Here is a 17,287-nt window from a genome sequence, read left to right on the forward strand (position 1 = left end):
ATTTCACTTTCGTGACAGACTAATACCACACATGTTTAGTTTTTCATACGTGGCTTTTAGGTTCTAGCAACCATACGAGAGCATTTGCATCGCTTTCCCTGTACTATATGGCTAACGAATTATGAGACAACTACTTGGATTTAAATGTTAATTATGGGTGCTACTATAAAGTTGATTTTTTGATTTGAGTTTGATTTTTTATGTACCTATTTACTATGAATATGCGATTGATTGAAGTACTTACTACTTAAATAATATAAAAATATTAGGTACATAGCAGGTACATATTAATACTAGCCAAATTGAACACACAGGCCTCTTTGACTTTATAATTTAGATAGATGAATTTAGACACATGAAAAAGCTGACAAAATATCCTGAAAATAAGTCAAAGAACATCAATATTAATTATTTTTTTTAGTGTTGGTTGAAATTGGCTTGAAACTACGAATATCGATTGAACTCCGGACACAGCCAGTATTAAATATGATTTTAAAATTATAATCCGTCTCCTGTCATAAGCAATGCCTAATAATAAAACTTAACCCTTTATTAGCCGTGCATTTTTCGGGCGCGTGCGCGTAATGAATGAGTAGCGTTGACATTTGTCATCGCGCAATTGTCGCGCAGATTAATATTGATGACGCGGCTTTGTCCGGCGCAAGCGCAGGCATTATTGTCGTACGCTACAGTCTTATCAACATGATCAAATGTTTAACAGTCCGAAATATGAAAGATTGTATTTTCTATTTTAACTACCAAAGATTTATATTATAATCTATTTATAATATAAATCTTTGGTATATATATAGATAAAATTACGATGCAAGTAAATGTGATTATGAACAAAGTAACAGGCATTAAATTTGTTGGTGTGGTACAAAGTTACGGAAAATTAGCTCTTATTTTGATTCTCTTATAAACAATGTGGTGATTTTGTGTAAATCCCTGGTGAATTTTGATATTTTACATACTTACATACAAATATTTTGATAATGTTCACGGGAGGTGGATCCGTCTTTTCAATATAAATATATGTTATGTTTCAAAGTACATTAGTAATAAACAAACTATAAACCACCTACATTTAGAAAGACATGCGCCATTGCACAACAATGGAGAACGCAGAAATTGAAACGTCATAGTCGCGACGATCCCCACAGAACGGGATGATTAATCAAAAAATTAACCAACAACAATAGTCGAGTCCCCCATTAAACCGACGACAATCGCTCGGCGTCCCACATCGCCTATTTATTTAACAATCAAATAAATATTACGCACAATAAAATAAAAATATTTCAATTTAATAACACCGCCCTCTGCAAGGGTTAAATCCTACCCGGGGTCTATTCATCCCGTTTTAGCGCTGATTAGATCTTGATGTCACGCGAAATTGAATAATCTTTATCCACAATAGATATGCGTTTTCGTGACTTCAGAATGATATTACGGATCGTATGATAATCTGCTTTGAATACTTCCAGTAAATTAATTTTAATCATGTAGTTCGTTATCTAGCAAATCAATGCAAAGTTAAATCGTGCAGCTGCAAAAAATAATAACACATTGTCTGATAATGATGACAAAGGTTTCGTTTTAAATATAATGTTGAGTCCAAGCAAACTTTTCTTGATTTTAAACGTGCTTGATTAGTCAGGATATAATACTCGCTAGTTAATAGTAGGTAGGATAGTTACATAAGCATGAATAAGTTACTCTTTCTTGATTTACTTTATACTTTCTCTCTTTCAGATCTAGGGACATTTGGTTCTCAAAATAATTATGAAACAATACCACATACAAGAGGAAACAAACGGTTCTGGGAGAGGTAACAGGTGTCGTCAGTTAGTCCATTTATTAGGGAAAGATCGGTAAGGCACCGTCACGGTGCGCGCGCGCCGCCGTTCGCCATCTGTTGACGTCGTGGGAAAACTTAACGCTCGCACACCCTGCCAAATGTAGATCGATTTTGAAGACCACAGAATATAAATTAGACATTTGTAGATAACTTGATAATGTCTGGTTACGAGCATAATATGGTTAAAATGACATTGTTAAATTATTATATTGGTGGCGTTAATTACATATTTTTTTTGTAATTTTGTTCAATAAATATTTAAATGAATAACTGTAAAAATGCAAGGCGATGTTGCTCGGTAATCTTCTTCTTGAGTGCGTATGAGGTCTGACATTCAACTATCGACATATACTAGTCAGAGATCCAAGAACGTAGGATATAATATCCTACACTTAGACTATCTCTGCTCCCGCAGGAGTTTTATCCACATGATCATATTCTGTATACTGTTTTATAATTTCTTGCTTTTGCGCATTTTATTGGTTCACCTATTTAATTTAGATCCATAATAAATTTTTGTATGCATAATATTATAATGTGCAATAAATAATTTTGTATTGTATTTTTAATGTAGGTATTTCGTTTGGTGTTGTCTGTTTGCCTACGTATTCATGTTCATTCGTTAGTAACCTCTAGATCGATGGGTTAGATGCCACCGAACATTGATTGATAAAACCTTTAATAGTCAACTAATTGTTGACGTGCGTGTCATCCACAATGCTTTATTATTTTAAAATGGGCTTTTAATGCTGCCTTTCACACTCTCGACAGTTCAGTGTTATAATAGCTTCATTTGAATCACATTTTTTATCTTTGTTTAGCATTCCATGGTGATTGAACGACTATCATCTTAACCTTAATATTTTTTTGCTTATACATCAAAAAGTGAGTTTCCGTTCTACTTAGAATTCTTAAAGATTTAGATAAAATGTATACTAATTATGTAATTTCTTTCAGTTTCCTATGTTTGTTAAAAGTTGTTATTTTTATTTTTTATCTATTTCATAGTGTCCCACTACTAGGTATTAAGATTTCTCATATAAGTAGTTAGAACGATTAAAATGTTCACTGATTTCTGTATTTGATATCTCTTTGATATTGAGGATACGTAATATTTTTTTCTTTAATGAACTACGAAATTCCTGTAGTTAATTTGTCCACATAAATTATTTTGCAAAAGTAATAATATTATTACCAACTGTATGTACTGTAATTTACCAACTCTGGTGCCAAATCAGTACCAACCGCAAATGTCCACGCTTGATGACTCGGGGGAAGTCAAGTGAGCATATTAACCCCCGTGGACAGGTGGGGTGGGGGTTACCTGCCCCTGATAATTTGTAACCAACACTTCAGTGCTATACTGACAGCAAATACAGTGACCTCTGAACTCTTGTCTGTGAAGTGTTGTCTTTTGTTTGTTCTCCAATTTTTTTTTATCTTCGAGAATCGGAGGTATGTTTTATTTTTTTGGTTGAAATATTCATATATTTTCAGATACTTATTTGCAATTAACATTATATTCATAAAATAAACAACGAAATGTAGCATTATATCAAAAACAAATTACTTTTAAAAAATTACGTGAATTGGAAATATTTCTATATCGAATTTTAATGTTACAAAACATATTAAGTAAATCCGAAGCCCTAACATATGACCTAACATATTACAAGTTGGTTTAACTTATTGTTACTTACACAATACGTTAAGGCGATAAGACAATGCGACCTCTATCGGAGCGCGTCGTGACTCCACTTTCTAGCTATGTAAAGCAGATTATCCTGACATCGTAGAGATATCTACATCTAGATCAAGATATGGATTCCACTTGTTAGGCGTGGTGAGGATCGTGATTGGAATTAATTAGACTATTTTAAATTTAAATATTCATTTTTTAAATAATCACTTTCAATAATGTAGATAGTTATAAATGTATGTATATTTTTAAAATAATTAATTTAAAACAAATAAATAACTTACACAAGCAAGCTTTATCGAATAGCGGATACCACGCAGGGTTTATCTGTGTTCGGCACATTTATAAGACATAAAAAAATGTGTTGACCAAATTAAACTCAAACAAAAATCTCCCAAGAATGAAAATTGACTTAAATTCGATAAATATGAAGATGAATTATCTATAACATTATTTACAGCTAATGCACTTAACTATTTATATTTAGGTATACCTGTTACTTTTTTCTTAACCTATGATTTTTACAAATAACACTGAAAATAAAGCCTTTTTCACACTTGTTGCTACGCTGACAATGGCCAATAATTTCCCTAGATAAAACTAAGGCATCTTTATCTGACAGTCCTTGGCATCGGATGCCACGCGAGACAATGTGCGGGGCGTGGCTTTGACTCGTGACTCGAATTAATTTTGCAAGTGTCAATGCATACTTCCGACGTATCGTGATTTAAGAGTAGGTACAGCTCGGCTTGTTTATTGACACTTTTGTTTGAATAAATTATCATGATCTCAATGGCATTTGCTGGGTTACAGTGGAATTGTGACGATAGAATTGGTGGGTGTAAACACTTCGTGAAGTCAGAATCTTATCTTTTGAAATCAATTTTCTTATGTATATAATTATGTCGGATACATTTCTATACACATGTTAACGAAGTATATTACGGATATACTTCTGTAAACTTTAATTTATTTAATTTCATAATATATTATATATTATTAACAAACATATTTTTTATAGCTCGCTACAAAATCGAGCACAAATAAGTACCTAGTATTCAATGTGATGCTTACATCATACTTTTTTAAACTTCTATAGTTTTATGCAATATTTAGTTGCATAGGTTAACCATTGTAACACATTCTCCAGATTACATCATGGGACTACTGGGAATTTGATTAGGATTAGGATAAAATGAAACAGAAACAATATATACGCAAGCTAAGGTACATCACAGACGAAGTAACCTTTGCAGTGGTCCCATAAATAACAAATTAACTGGTGTCAATATGCAGCATCGCCGACATAGACTTATGCGTCCTGTTAGGAAAGCGCTCGAGTTTAATTGCAGGCTTTCTATTGATTTACATGCCGCCATTGCTATATCTTGTTCATCTGCTATAGTTATACTGTGGCGCTAAAGGCTATAAGTTATGTAATATCGTTTGCCAATTGTCATATAAATTGTAAAGACATTGTTATTTTAATAAGTTTTTTCACAATAATGACATTTTGTGACATAAGCTTTCATTGTTGTCAAACACAAAAAATCAGTAAACCGTTGAAGAGTGCCAACTTCGGGAGCTATTCCTGGGTTCACCCAGGTCATGCTTATCATAGACCATTCATATTTTGACGATTTGGCTATAATTTTACAACTAGGATCAGCCATCGCATCCTCAGACCTCCTTAGAACTACTATTCTTGCCGTTTGAGGCTACTGAGTGGCTCTATTCTAGGGTGGAAGCACATGCCACGACTACATTACGAGCTGACCTACCTATATAAAGAAATATCAATTAATTTCCAGAACACCAGAGTTCCAGTAACAAATTCTCGCAAGCAGAAGAGGAAGACAGAGAGGATACAGAGCCGAGGTGTTCCTTCTGCGACGCGCCCTTCCCTAACATCGATGCGTAAGTTATATCAACTTTAATTATAATATTTCAAGTATATACCTTTTTAGGTGTATTAGTATACGATGTTTATTTAGTTACGTACTGTGATTACGAAGTTTATTGCAATAAATTTGTAGTCGAATATCGTATTTGAAATTAAATTGCAGATGTCAGAATGATCTTCACTGACCAACTTCAGTGTACTGGTGGAGTTTCGCCACATATGTTAGTATACTAACCAGACTCATTTATAGAAAACATCGTGAGAAAACAAGCACACTAATTGATTATTTAGTTCACAAGTGTGTACGCGACACGCGATTACTTACCACCATAGGTCGATAATCGTAAAAGTCATGTCGGATGCTTTAAGGTGATTTTAATAAAGTTGGTACACTGATTGCAAATTTGCGTTAGCAATCGCATACTTGCTTGATAAGATGAAGGGAAATAGTCCTGGAATAGAACGAACAGCGCTGCTTGCGCTGCATCCCCAACTAGGGACATAACTAAATTTTCAATTCTAGTAACACTTTATAGAACACCTTTAACATCTGCAGTAGATAAGATCTTTATAATTTATTAGTAAAGACGACCGCGCTTTACTCCACGTGAGTTTCTATGCGGCGGTAATAGTGATGGAATTGAAATAAACTTGGACAGCTTGATGTGCTGTCGGTTTCACCAACAATTCATTATTACCTTCACCCTGATAGAATTTTCGTAAATGACTTCTGCGCTACAGAAGTCGATCAATTTAACGTCTGGAAACTATTAACCTCTCACCATTAATAATGTTTGGTCTTCGGTCCAACGCCGATATATTTAGAGATGTGCCCGTTCGATAAGATGATTTGTTGTCGAGCTCGGCCGAGACGGGCACGCGACGAGACGAAACATCTGTAACTTACATTGCGATTACAAGTCTGATATCGTTTTCTATTTTGAGTCCTTAAATATTACATTGCCGACGCAAAAGCAAGGGTGTTCAACATGATCTAAATCTCTGCGTAGATGTATGTCTGTGATATCGTAGTTTCATTGAATGAAAATCTCAAAGAAGCTGAAACTTATGAAGCAATCAAATAATGTCATAGTTAAAAAAAAGCAGTTGTGTCATCATATTTTATCGATGCGGCGTCGGTCCCATCAATAATGCAATATCGAGATTATCGACATGCACACTTTGACGTATCCTCGCTTATCGCACCATCATTATTGTTTTAAACGTTTCCAACATTCGTGGGACGTCAGAACATCGATCAGTAATTACTAGGTTTTGTATTTTGTTTCTATTGTTGAATTTTTTAATCACGACCAATTTTATTCTAAAGTATGTATTTATGACCTCTATGAAAATATCATCATCATCATCTGCAGCCCTCCGTGACCCACTTCTGGGTATAGGCTTCCTTCCATCTACGCCAACCATCTCTGTCCTTGGCCATAAATTAAAATATGGCTTTGCATAAAAATATGACGTTAAATTACTTACACTTGCAACCAACGACATTCGTATCGTTGTTATTATTATCATCGATATCACAAATTATATTGTCACGAGTGCTCCCAATATCTGTTTAGGCGTACTGCGTCATTACGAAACTATCGAGATCTCCTATCGATACTCTTACTTTCGTCACAAGTCGATTGTCAATGGAATGATCATTTCTGTCACACCTAAAATCAATATCGATTCGATCGGCAGTTGCAGAGTCAAAGCAGTATCAAGATCAGCACTTTTATTCGATTACAACTGAAGTATTACAAGTTTAAAGTTATTTATTGTTTTGTAATATGAGCATTTGTTTTAGATGGTTTGTTTTTGTTGATCAGTATCATAAACTTTGAGCTTTGGTTATGCGCGCTATTAGAATCTTTGTTCCACAACTCACAACCATATCAATTATTTTGTTATTTTTAAGTTGAAATAGCATTATTTTATTGTTCTGGTGACAGAGATAATTAATGACTTTATACTAAAACACAACTTTATAATGAATGAAAACAAAAATTTAAATGAAGTGGTTACTTATTGTCTGAATAACTACGTCGATTTACATGCATATTCTCCAAGTTATATTGTTTTGTTATCTCAATCTCGACAATAAGCAAGTTATGGAATTTCTCAACCGATTGTAACCATGGATCTACATTAGATTATTGAAATGTGGCTACAATCCTACGTAGTACATCATTAGCGGTGAGGCCACTAAAATGTTGCATTTTGGATTAAAATATTTACTACCATAATTTTATATTTTTATTTATTAGTGAATTGAACAAAAAAAAATATATTTTATTGTTTTAAAACCACGAATAAAGGTTCACATGAAAAATAAGTTTGTTACATTAAACCTATTTTTTGTTATCCGAATGAGCATGCACGCCAATTAATTAATTTTTAATGTTTCACTTGATAATTTCAAGTGAAACATTAAAAAATCCTTCATAATGATTGACGGTAACGGTTAAACATGACACAATATATTTACCGCCAAAAGCGATCTACTTTAAATCACCTTAACATATGGCAAAGTTCAAAATATCACTCCCATTTCACAAGTTCCAATTGGTCGTAGGTAAAGGTCACGAAATAATATAAACGTTCGATACTTATACATTACCAACTCGTTTTTGATAATTTATTACTGTATAAGTGGAACGAGAGCATGCTTTTTACCGGATTTTGATACAGAAAGTTACTTAGCGCGAAATGTTACATATTACGTGAATATTTAAGTAAATTGGACATGAATTTAATATTTCACAATTACTACTTACATTGGAGTTTTCATTTTATGTCGGTACACAATAATTGCTTTATTTACTTAAAATGATTCGAATACCAATGTATGGTCATACACAACACAACTGAGATCAATATTATATTTTACATATATTTGTAAAAGCTACACGAAAAGCATATAAAAATGCAGAAGAATAACGCGAAATAATTCTTAAAGCGTGTTTGTGCTCATTTTTAAAGAACAATACAGGAAGTGTAAAAACAAATGAATTTAAAAATCAAATTTCATTTATGTATGGAACGACATTTTAGCGGCTCAATTGGTATCGGTGGCCGGTGTGGGTGTGGCTAATAGATAGGTTGCGAATGAAAGTTGTTCATTGGATGTTATCGATTCGTGAACAACATCGCTTTGATTGAAGTGCATTATAATTTATAATTATTAAGTAAATGCAGATTTTATTCTATTGATTTTATCAAAGTAGTAAAAGTAAGAAGAGTGCCGATGGTCTAACAACTAGGGATGCAAACGACTGGGCGATAATTGGAGAGGAAAAGTAGGAAAGCAGACCTTGGGCGCCGACGCTCAATTTCTAAGTAAGAATCGAGAAGAGAGAGATGATAAATTTTTAATATCTATATATATGTATAACACCTACATTTGTTAATTGACGTCTTTGGAGAAAAGGACGCGGTGAAGTTTGTTGCGCCGCTTCATCTTCACCTGCATCTGGAAGTCGGCAGTAGACTTAGTTTAAGTAATTTTTTTGACGTAAATAAGTTATGTATATTTCATCCTATATTGAATGAAGAATTTTGAATTTGAATTTAGAGAGAGAGTAAAAATAAGGAGTATGAACCATCACCCACTGCGACCTTCCTTACATATGCTTAAGAAAGGCCTGTGCCCCAGTAGTTTTAGCGTTTAAATGAATATAGTGAGGACATTTAAATGCATATCGTAAGCAATACTATAATTTTTAAATATTAACGTCTATTGTTCATGTTTCATTATGTAGAAATTCTTTCATTGTTTTACAGCGTTACAATTATTTTTTTCCATGCGATTATTTTAGTTGAATAAAAAATGTTTTGAAAAATATGTGGAAGATTCATTAGTAAAAGTAGCAGTTAAAAATTAAGCGCGACTGTTTGTACGGCCTCTATAAATTTTAACATTGCACTGTCCAAGAACTTTCAATAGATAACAGTTACGTCAGAGGCAATTAAGAGGTACACAATCGATTGTTGTTAACGTTTACTTAGATGTAGTAATGGCCTGCTGGGCAAATTATTGTGCTGTTGGCGTTGCTGATTCCGTATAAAAAATCTCATTAGAGAAACTTGAAATATGTTGAATACAATGTAAATGAATAGGTGAATATTTATTATTCTTCAACATGTATACTTGCCAATATTTTGCACTTAGATACATAGTTTAACAATATAGATTCGTATAAATTAATGTTTAAAACCAGATAGAGGGTTTTCGCTATCTATTGTTTTTATTATTCTGTTAGTGTCGCCATGTAGGGATCTAAAGCTACTACTATAGTATGTACAATATTATTTATAAAAAGAGTTATATGATTAATAAAAAGAGTTATATTATTAATAAAAAGAGGATCCCCAAAACAAAGCTTATAGAAGATATGCACCTTCGATAAAAAAATACCTCTTTGTAGCTTATGCGGGCCATTGTTCATCAAGCTATTAATTGCATATATACCACAGACTACAGTGTATCTGGAGTATATACTAAATAATATTCAAAATTAAAAAAAAAAGATTATAATATTGGAATAAATAAGAATATTTTAAAAAATCCAATTGATAAAGGTGCAATATACATTGACCTTTATCTCATGGTGATAGTGTTTAAAATAACAGGAGTTTGTTTAACTTGAGATTCGTATATGCAAGACTTTTTATATTTTTTATTATATTTATATTTCTTATTATTGAATAAGAAAAGTTAATTGCTGTATTTTTTACCATATGGAACCTTGGAATTAATAGATTTTGTAAAATATATTAGCAAAATATGACACAATAGAGAAAATTTTTCGCAACATTGTGTACCAACAGAAATATTTCGCATCGTAAAAAGGAGCGGTTAGCCGATCGAATTTCATTGTGAGGTTGATTTTTTATAACAGACAAGAACAATAGACCCGTGCGCCCTGGTTAGAGATCTATCTAACGTATGACACAATTTATCTGTTATTAATATCAAAGAACCGATCTCAGAACGACGACTACGCAACGAACGAGCAGCATGTAGCGACGAAACCATTACTGACAGTAGATTTTATTCCTGAGATTAATTAAAAGATACGGAGACGGGCGTCCGCGAGAGTGAAAACGCGTCATATGAATAACTTTACATCAACAATCACTTCGATTGATGCAACTAATATTTCTCTAAACGTTCCAAACACAAAAATCATTGTGCTACGCGAAGCAGCAATGGAAGGAATAGTAATAGGCAATGTCGAAGCTTGAAATGCGACAGGTGCAGCTAGAACACCGCCGCAGGCAGAAGGGGTTGCGTGTGGTGAACCAGTTATGCCAAGGAGAGTCACCGAGACCGTTTTTGCAAATGATATACGTTTTCCATCAGCCGTCGGAATAAATCGTTCTGTCGACAGAATTTACTTAAGCGGAAATAAAATATTAGTTTTTCCGTAACATGCAGGCGAAATTTAATATTTTACAGTTCATATTTGCAATTTCGATGTAGTAGTCTCATAACAAAAAAATATTGTCATTCAACTAATCTTATATTATTATATATATTCATATGCGAAATGAAATATATCATAGAAATACAAATTATATCAATATAAAATAATTGCACTGGAACGGGTTGAAGCTGGAATGGATGTGAGTGTGCTGCGAGATCATCAGTTACCTGCATTGGCGATCTCCTTGCATATTCTAGAATTTTAATTAAAATTAAATTAATTTTAAAATTGTCTCTAGCTTCTGCCGTAGATTCGCCCACGTTCACCCCCTTATGGATGGTATCTCCAAAACTCCTTTCTTAGCGAACATCTCTGTCACTATCTACCTTTCAGTCAAATTTCATCTTAATTGACCCAGTAGTCTTCGAGATTCCGTGACGAGTGAGTGAATGTTTTTCGCTTTTATATAGTAATATATAAATTTTGTCTTTAAAGTACTTAAACTGGGAGCACTGCCTGCAAGTTCGTTAGCAGTCTCACTTTCTAATGAAGTTGTTGATGACTTAGATATTATCAACGATCTATTTGCAAATTAACTTAGATCTATCTCAAAGGAAGATATTAAATACATCTGAAGATTTATATCGCCCTTTCCTGCTTGTAGGTGTAGTATAAAACCTTTTATTGGGACTTCTCTCGTGAAGTATGTATTTATACGAAATATGATTGCATTATTTAGCACGGATAAATTATTATAACTCTAAAACGTAAGATAAATTATAAACAAATCATTTCATTCTTCACGACTAAAATATTCTTAGTTTCGAGAGTATTTCTTTTAATTCTAAACGTATATAAAGAGACTAGCATAGTTTCGTTAATAGGTCTAATAGCAACAATTAAATATAATCTCTTATTTACTAATACATCGAGTTCCTACACTGATATTACTAAAATACTGTCTTCCTGACAATTTTTATGTTGGTGTTTAAATTGCCTTAAGTTATTAAGTGCAACAAAGCGAAGGGCACTTTATATGACAGACATGCCACTGAATTCGCCTCAAGCACTGTTCGTAATGTAATGCTAACGTCTAAAAACTGGCTTCGATCTTATTCGGAATGCATTAAGTATTAATATCGAAGCACATTTTTAGGTGCAACCGCACAGAAGTAATTTTCTCGTTAATGGATGTAGGTTGTTCTTATTTACAATTCTTTTGAAGATTATATAATCATGAAGTAATTCTTTTTTAATTGGAGCCATTGGGTCGTTTATAACATGATAAAGCTTAATTTACTTTTTAAGTTGGTAGCGCCCATTACAGAACTCAACTTTGAGATTAATGATATGTATGCAAATCATGTAAAGAAAATTTATCCAGTTTTCGGATTTGTGCTTGATATGAAAGATCTAAAATTCTATTTGGAAGTTTTCATTAAAAACAAAATTATTAAAAAAAGCCCATAGACTGTGATGATCCGATGTTTGACGAATATGTTAAAAGTAATACTTACAATTTGGTGATTCGACTGTGATTTTACTACTTGTCCGTCAACCGTCCCGTCTTGCTGATGTCAACCCTCCTACGGTATGCTGTTGTTGCCTAGCAGTCAAGGCTTTTAATCCTTTAGGTGCCTCGTACGACATCCACCGACCTCTCGAAGAGAACCGACCACAAGCCTCTTTGTGCAAACAAACACGCTCATGAATCAATACGTAATAAGTACCTTCAAATGTTGAAAAAATGTGTTTGTATCTATTTTTTTCTATTTTCTTCTATTTTCCAGTCTCGACCGTCACCTGATCCAGGCGCACGGGCAAACACCCGGTGCATTTCATTGCGAGCTCTGCAACCGTGCATACAGCTCCCGAGCATTGCTGCTGCGACACCGGGCCCTAGCCCACACTGACATCAGGAAATATCCTTGCGAGAACTGCCCTAAGGTTCGTTATTACAAGGTTTATGAGCTAGCAAAATTTGTGGAGTTAAGTGATCTGTAGATGACAGATGAATCGCATTGATATTTTATTAGATGTTTTCACTAAATGTAGCTTTGTCTTGTCATTTCTTAGTCTAATATGCAAAAGTTTTACCAAATTGTCCTTCTTTTCTACGGTTAAAAACTGCTCTAAACTATATTGAGACTTCTCAATCACATTATTTGATTTAGATTAACCTTTTGAGCGTTACATTAGCGTCCACTCTTCAGCGGTGTCAGATTTAAATTGCCTCAAAATACTTGCTCAAAAACCCTGGCTTCGTTATATAAAAAATGTAGGTATATGAGACAAAAACATGACGGTAGCCGAAACCTGACGTCATTGCAGGTATTTACCGATCCTTCCAACCTCCAGCGCCACATCCGCGCGCAGCACGTGGGCGCGCGCAGCCACGCGTGTCCAGAGTGCGGGAAGACCTTCGCGACCTCCTCGGGCCTCAAGCAGCACACTCACATCCACTCTAGCGTCAAGCCGTTCCAGTGCAAAGTCTGCTTTAAGGTGATATTTGATTCTGATTTCATTGTATATATAAAGGATCTAACTAAGTATTTAATAAAAAATAAGAAAATACAACAGTGAAAAAATCTAAAGCGTCATTTCATTTAAAAACCTTAGAATTTATATTCAAACGTAAAGTGCCAATCTTTCAGCCTATAATAACTTTGGATCACATTTATAAATTTCTTTTTTAAAAATTAGAAATATAATTCGACATTTCTCTTTACAGGCATACACCCAGTTTTCTAACTTGTGTCGTCACAAGCGAATGCACATCGCCTGTAGAGCCCGCGTTGAGTGCGGGAAATGCGGCCAGTCCTTCACTTCCTATGCCTCGCTCACTAAACACAAGCGGTTCTGTGACTGCCAGAGTGCCAGCGTCAACCTCCGAGGCCAGATGCACCAAGGAATACCGCAGATACCGCCCCTTCCAAACGTCGGGATGAATAATCCAAATAATCCAAACCCGTTCCCACTATACAGAGGACCTACACTGCCATTACCGTACAATTCTTACTACCCAGCATTATTTTCCGCTGCGGCAGCTGCTTGTCAACCGGAGTTTTTGAACCCACTGCTTTTCAATGTTCAAGGAAGACTGGCAATGGAACATGACATTGCCTTATCAAATGCAAATATGGCTAAACAAGAAGATCGAATGTCTGTTAAAAGTATTGATAGCTCAACATCATTAGATGATAAAAAAAATAAAGATGCGGAGTTTGAGAACAGGAGAAATAATGACAGTTCAGACAGAACTACACCAAATAAAACACAGAGTCTGTACTCTAAACAATCACCACGGTCATCTGAAGATATATCTCAGCCACGACCCTCGCCAGTTATGGCTGTATCATCTCCCATCGTACCATTCAATTTTGCAAGAGAAGATTTAAAAGGAAAGTCTCCCTTTAATTTCTCATTGAAACTCAATAATAATGAAATAAAAGGACACAAATCAGTTTCTCCTTCGCCTAAAGATTTGTCAAAAAGTATTACAAGTGAGGATAAGAATTCAGAATATTCTGATGTAGAAGACGATCCTAAGAAAGATTTAGGCGATCAACCGTTAGATTTATCGATTTCAAGAAAACAAACTGACATGGATTCTGAAGTAAAGAATAATGATAGTTCCTTTCGCAACTTATCAGTTAAGTCTTATTCGCCACCTGAAAGTCCCACAGAGAGAAGCAAAACTCCTGAAAATGACACAACAGATGTAGACGTAGAAGGCGTTGATACTAAACGCGAGGACTCACCTTCAATGGTCTCTCAGCCTCTAGCGTTCCCAATGCCCGTCCACCCTCAGCACAACAACATCATTGATGCCATGTATCGACCTAGGTTTCCTCCCTTTCATTCAGCAGACGCGCTTTTGAGTTCCACACACTCGCCTTACGTACCAAGTCCGTTTAATTTTTTATCCCCACTTCTCGGTACTGATGGTCCGGAGCGGCAAACGAGCGCTTACGCAAAATTTCGTGAACTGAGTGCCGGTCCTGGTAAACTACGTGACCGTTACGCTTGCAAATTCTGTGGAAAAGTATTTCCTCGCAGCGCTAATCTCACACGCCATCTCAGGACACACACAGGGGAGCAGCCTTACAAATGTAAGTACTGCGAGCGTTCCTTTTCGATTTCGTCCAATCTGCAGCGTCACGTGAGGAACATTCACAACAAAGAGAGACCGTTTAGATGTCCGTTATGTGACAGGTGTTTCGGCCAGCAGACAAATCTGGACCGGCACCTGAAGAAGCACGAAGCGGAGGGTGGAGACTCACCGAGTTCAGCGGATACAGAACGAGAAGATGCATGCTTTGATGACATCAGGTCTTTTATGGGGAAGGTGACCTGTTCCCCCAGCGCGGGCTCGCCGCCGCCCGCGTCCCCGCGCGTCGCGCCGCGCCACTCGCTCGCGATCTCCACATAGCCCTCGCTGTACTCGCTGCCGCCTCCGCCTCCGCCTCCGCCGCCGCTATGGCAGCAACCCTTTGAATAACACGAACATCGTATGAAGTTGCCTCATGTAAAAAATGTATATCAACAAAATAAATCCTGCTCGAAATATCTGTTTGTTTTCAAGTGCGAGATCGAAGCGTTAAAATAACGGAGCCTATAGAATTATTTACCTAGGTAATCAAATTTTTGGAGGCTATATTTTAATCACGTAAAATAGAAAGTTTTAACACTTTATTGTATTAACTTTAAGGAAACACATCAAGTTCGTAGTACAACGCTATTAATTCTGTCGTAAAATAAAAATAGAAATGCAAACGATGGTTTTGATACCAGTTTTGTAAAAGTTATTGAAAAATACAAAACATATTAACAAAATCATTTTCATTCATGACAACGCGAACGAGTACGTTTTTAATGTAGCTACTTACTTCATAGAATATTGTTAATAATGTTTATCTTATTTGTTCCTAGTGTAAATTTAAAATATATTTAGATGAAAAGTAAATTGTACATATTTGTTAATTTTTATTTCTGTAACTTAAGTTTCATAAAAGTGCTAATTAGATGTCTATTAAGATTTTTTTTCTGTGAAATTCCAAAAATGCCTATTTATTCTTAAATTGAAGTAAATAAATTTTATTTTTAGTCGAAAACTACCAAAGGTTCTCTTTATGCATAAATTAATCTTCTTGATATTTCTTTTATTAAAATACATTTATGTAAATCAAAATATTTGGCATTTATAAAATTTTTAAGTTAACACTTCCTAGATAATCATATTTTTGTTAAATTTGTTATTAATACAGTTATTATTGTAAATAGAAATACAAAATTGACAGAAGCATATCATATTTAGAACGAAGCTCAAAATATTTAGTTATGAGTCAGTAATATAAAAAAATAATTAAGTAGGTATCTAGATATAAGTAAATTAACTTTTTCATTATCATCGAAAATCAAACCGTAAGTAATTTACTAATGAAAGTATTTTTAACTTTACCTACGTTCCTTACACGTGCGTAAATTTTAGATGTTATAAATTGTAGAGGTGATGAATAATCCGAATCGCTTAATAATTTTTGTTTTGTGTATAAATGCTTACATAGCTGAAAAATTAGGCGAACGACTACTGAATGAGAAATCCATAGTAGAATCCAACTACGTATGCGTATTATTTCGTACAAAATACCTATTAAAAAAAATGTTTTACATATGTTTTAGACTGATATAAACTTTTAATTAGGTACTTTCATCAGTAAGTAACTTAATATAGTAAGCAATTTGCTATCATTATAATCACAACTGTATAGATGTTTAGAAACAAATGTAATATAGAGTTTTTGGACTTATTCTTATCTCTCTTGTAATATATTTAAATTGCAATATTTCTGATGTTATCTCCATTTGTAATGTATCACTTGGCGGGTAGGGCCACTAGACACATGGGTGACGTATTGTAATGGTATAATACGCTCTTAGCCAGGACGCCCTCACATCTTGTCCAATAAAAACATATCCTTAATTAGAATGGGTATCTAATGGCCGGACCCCACTTGCACTAGATAAATAATTTACATAAGACGTTTTATCGCACGAAGCGAATCTACACTTGTAATTTAATTTTAAATTCAATCGCAACATTGTAATGCATTGAAAATAAAACGGTACAACTTTTTAAACTATTTCATTTTGAAATAATGAATTCATAGTGAAAAAAATTTTTTTTTTCCAACTTTCGTAGATCATCATTTTATTAGTCAAAACTGAAAGATTTGACAGCCACGTCTCGAAAAGTGTATTCTAGTGTGTAATTTCTATAATGGGCGAAGTGCGGGTTAGCATTTCACTTCTCACCATCGAATCGATTCGAAATGAGATACGGCGAACCAATCACATTGCGCCATTGTGACGCAACGGCAACCACACTGCAA

The 17,287-nt window shown here is 34.5% G+C and overlaps 1 protein-coding gene across 7 annotated transcripts in view; it reads left to right on the top strand.

The window, feature by feature from the left end:
- Positions 1 to 17,029, top strand: part of LOC128675475 (histone-lysine N-methyltransferase PRDM16-like) — a 104,713-nt gene extending 87,684 nt beyond the window's left edge. For 6 of the 7 annotated variants that reach the window (XM_053754903.2, XM_053754904.2, XM_053754909.2 and 3 more), the window contains 4 exons: positions 5,372 to 5,477; positions 12,686 to 12,842; positions 13,227 to 13,397; positions 13,627 to 17,029. In XM_053754903.2, the coding sequence (XP_053610878.1) occupies positions 5,372 to 5,477; positions 12,686 to 12,842; positions 13,227 to 13,397; positions 13,627 to 15,327 (2,135 nt within the window). In that variant the 3' untranslated portion in view covers positions 15,328 to 17,029. The remainder of the gene's footprint in view (positions 1 to 5,371; positions 5,478 to 12,685; positions 12,843 to 13,226; positions 13,398 to 13,626) is intronic. The other variant, XM_053754908.2, reaches the window with a different exon arrangement.
- The last annotated feature ends 258 nt before the right edge of the window (positions 17,030 to 17,287 follow it).

Source organism: Plodia interpunctella, chromosome 14 (genome assembly GCF_027563975.2).
Source record: "Plodia interpunctella isolate USDA-ARS_2022_Savannah chromosome 14, ilPloInte3.2, whole genome shotgun sequence".
Lineage (NCBI taxonomy): Eukaryota > Metazoa > Arthropoda > Insecta > Lepidoptera > Pyralidae > Plodia > Plodia interpunctella.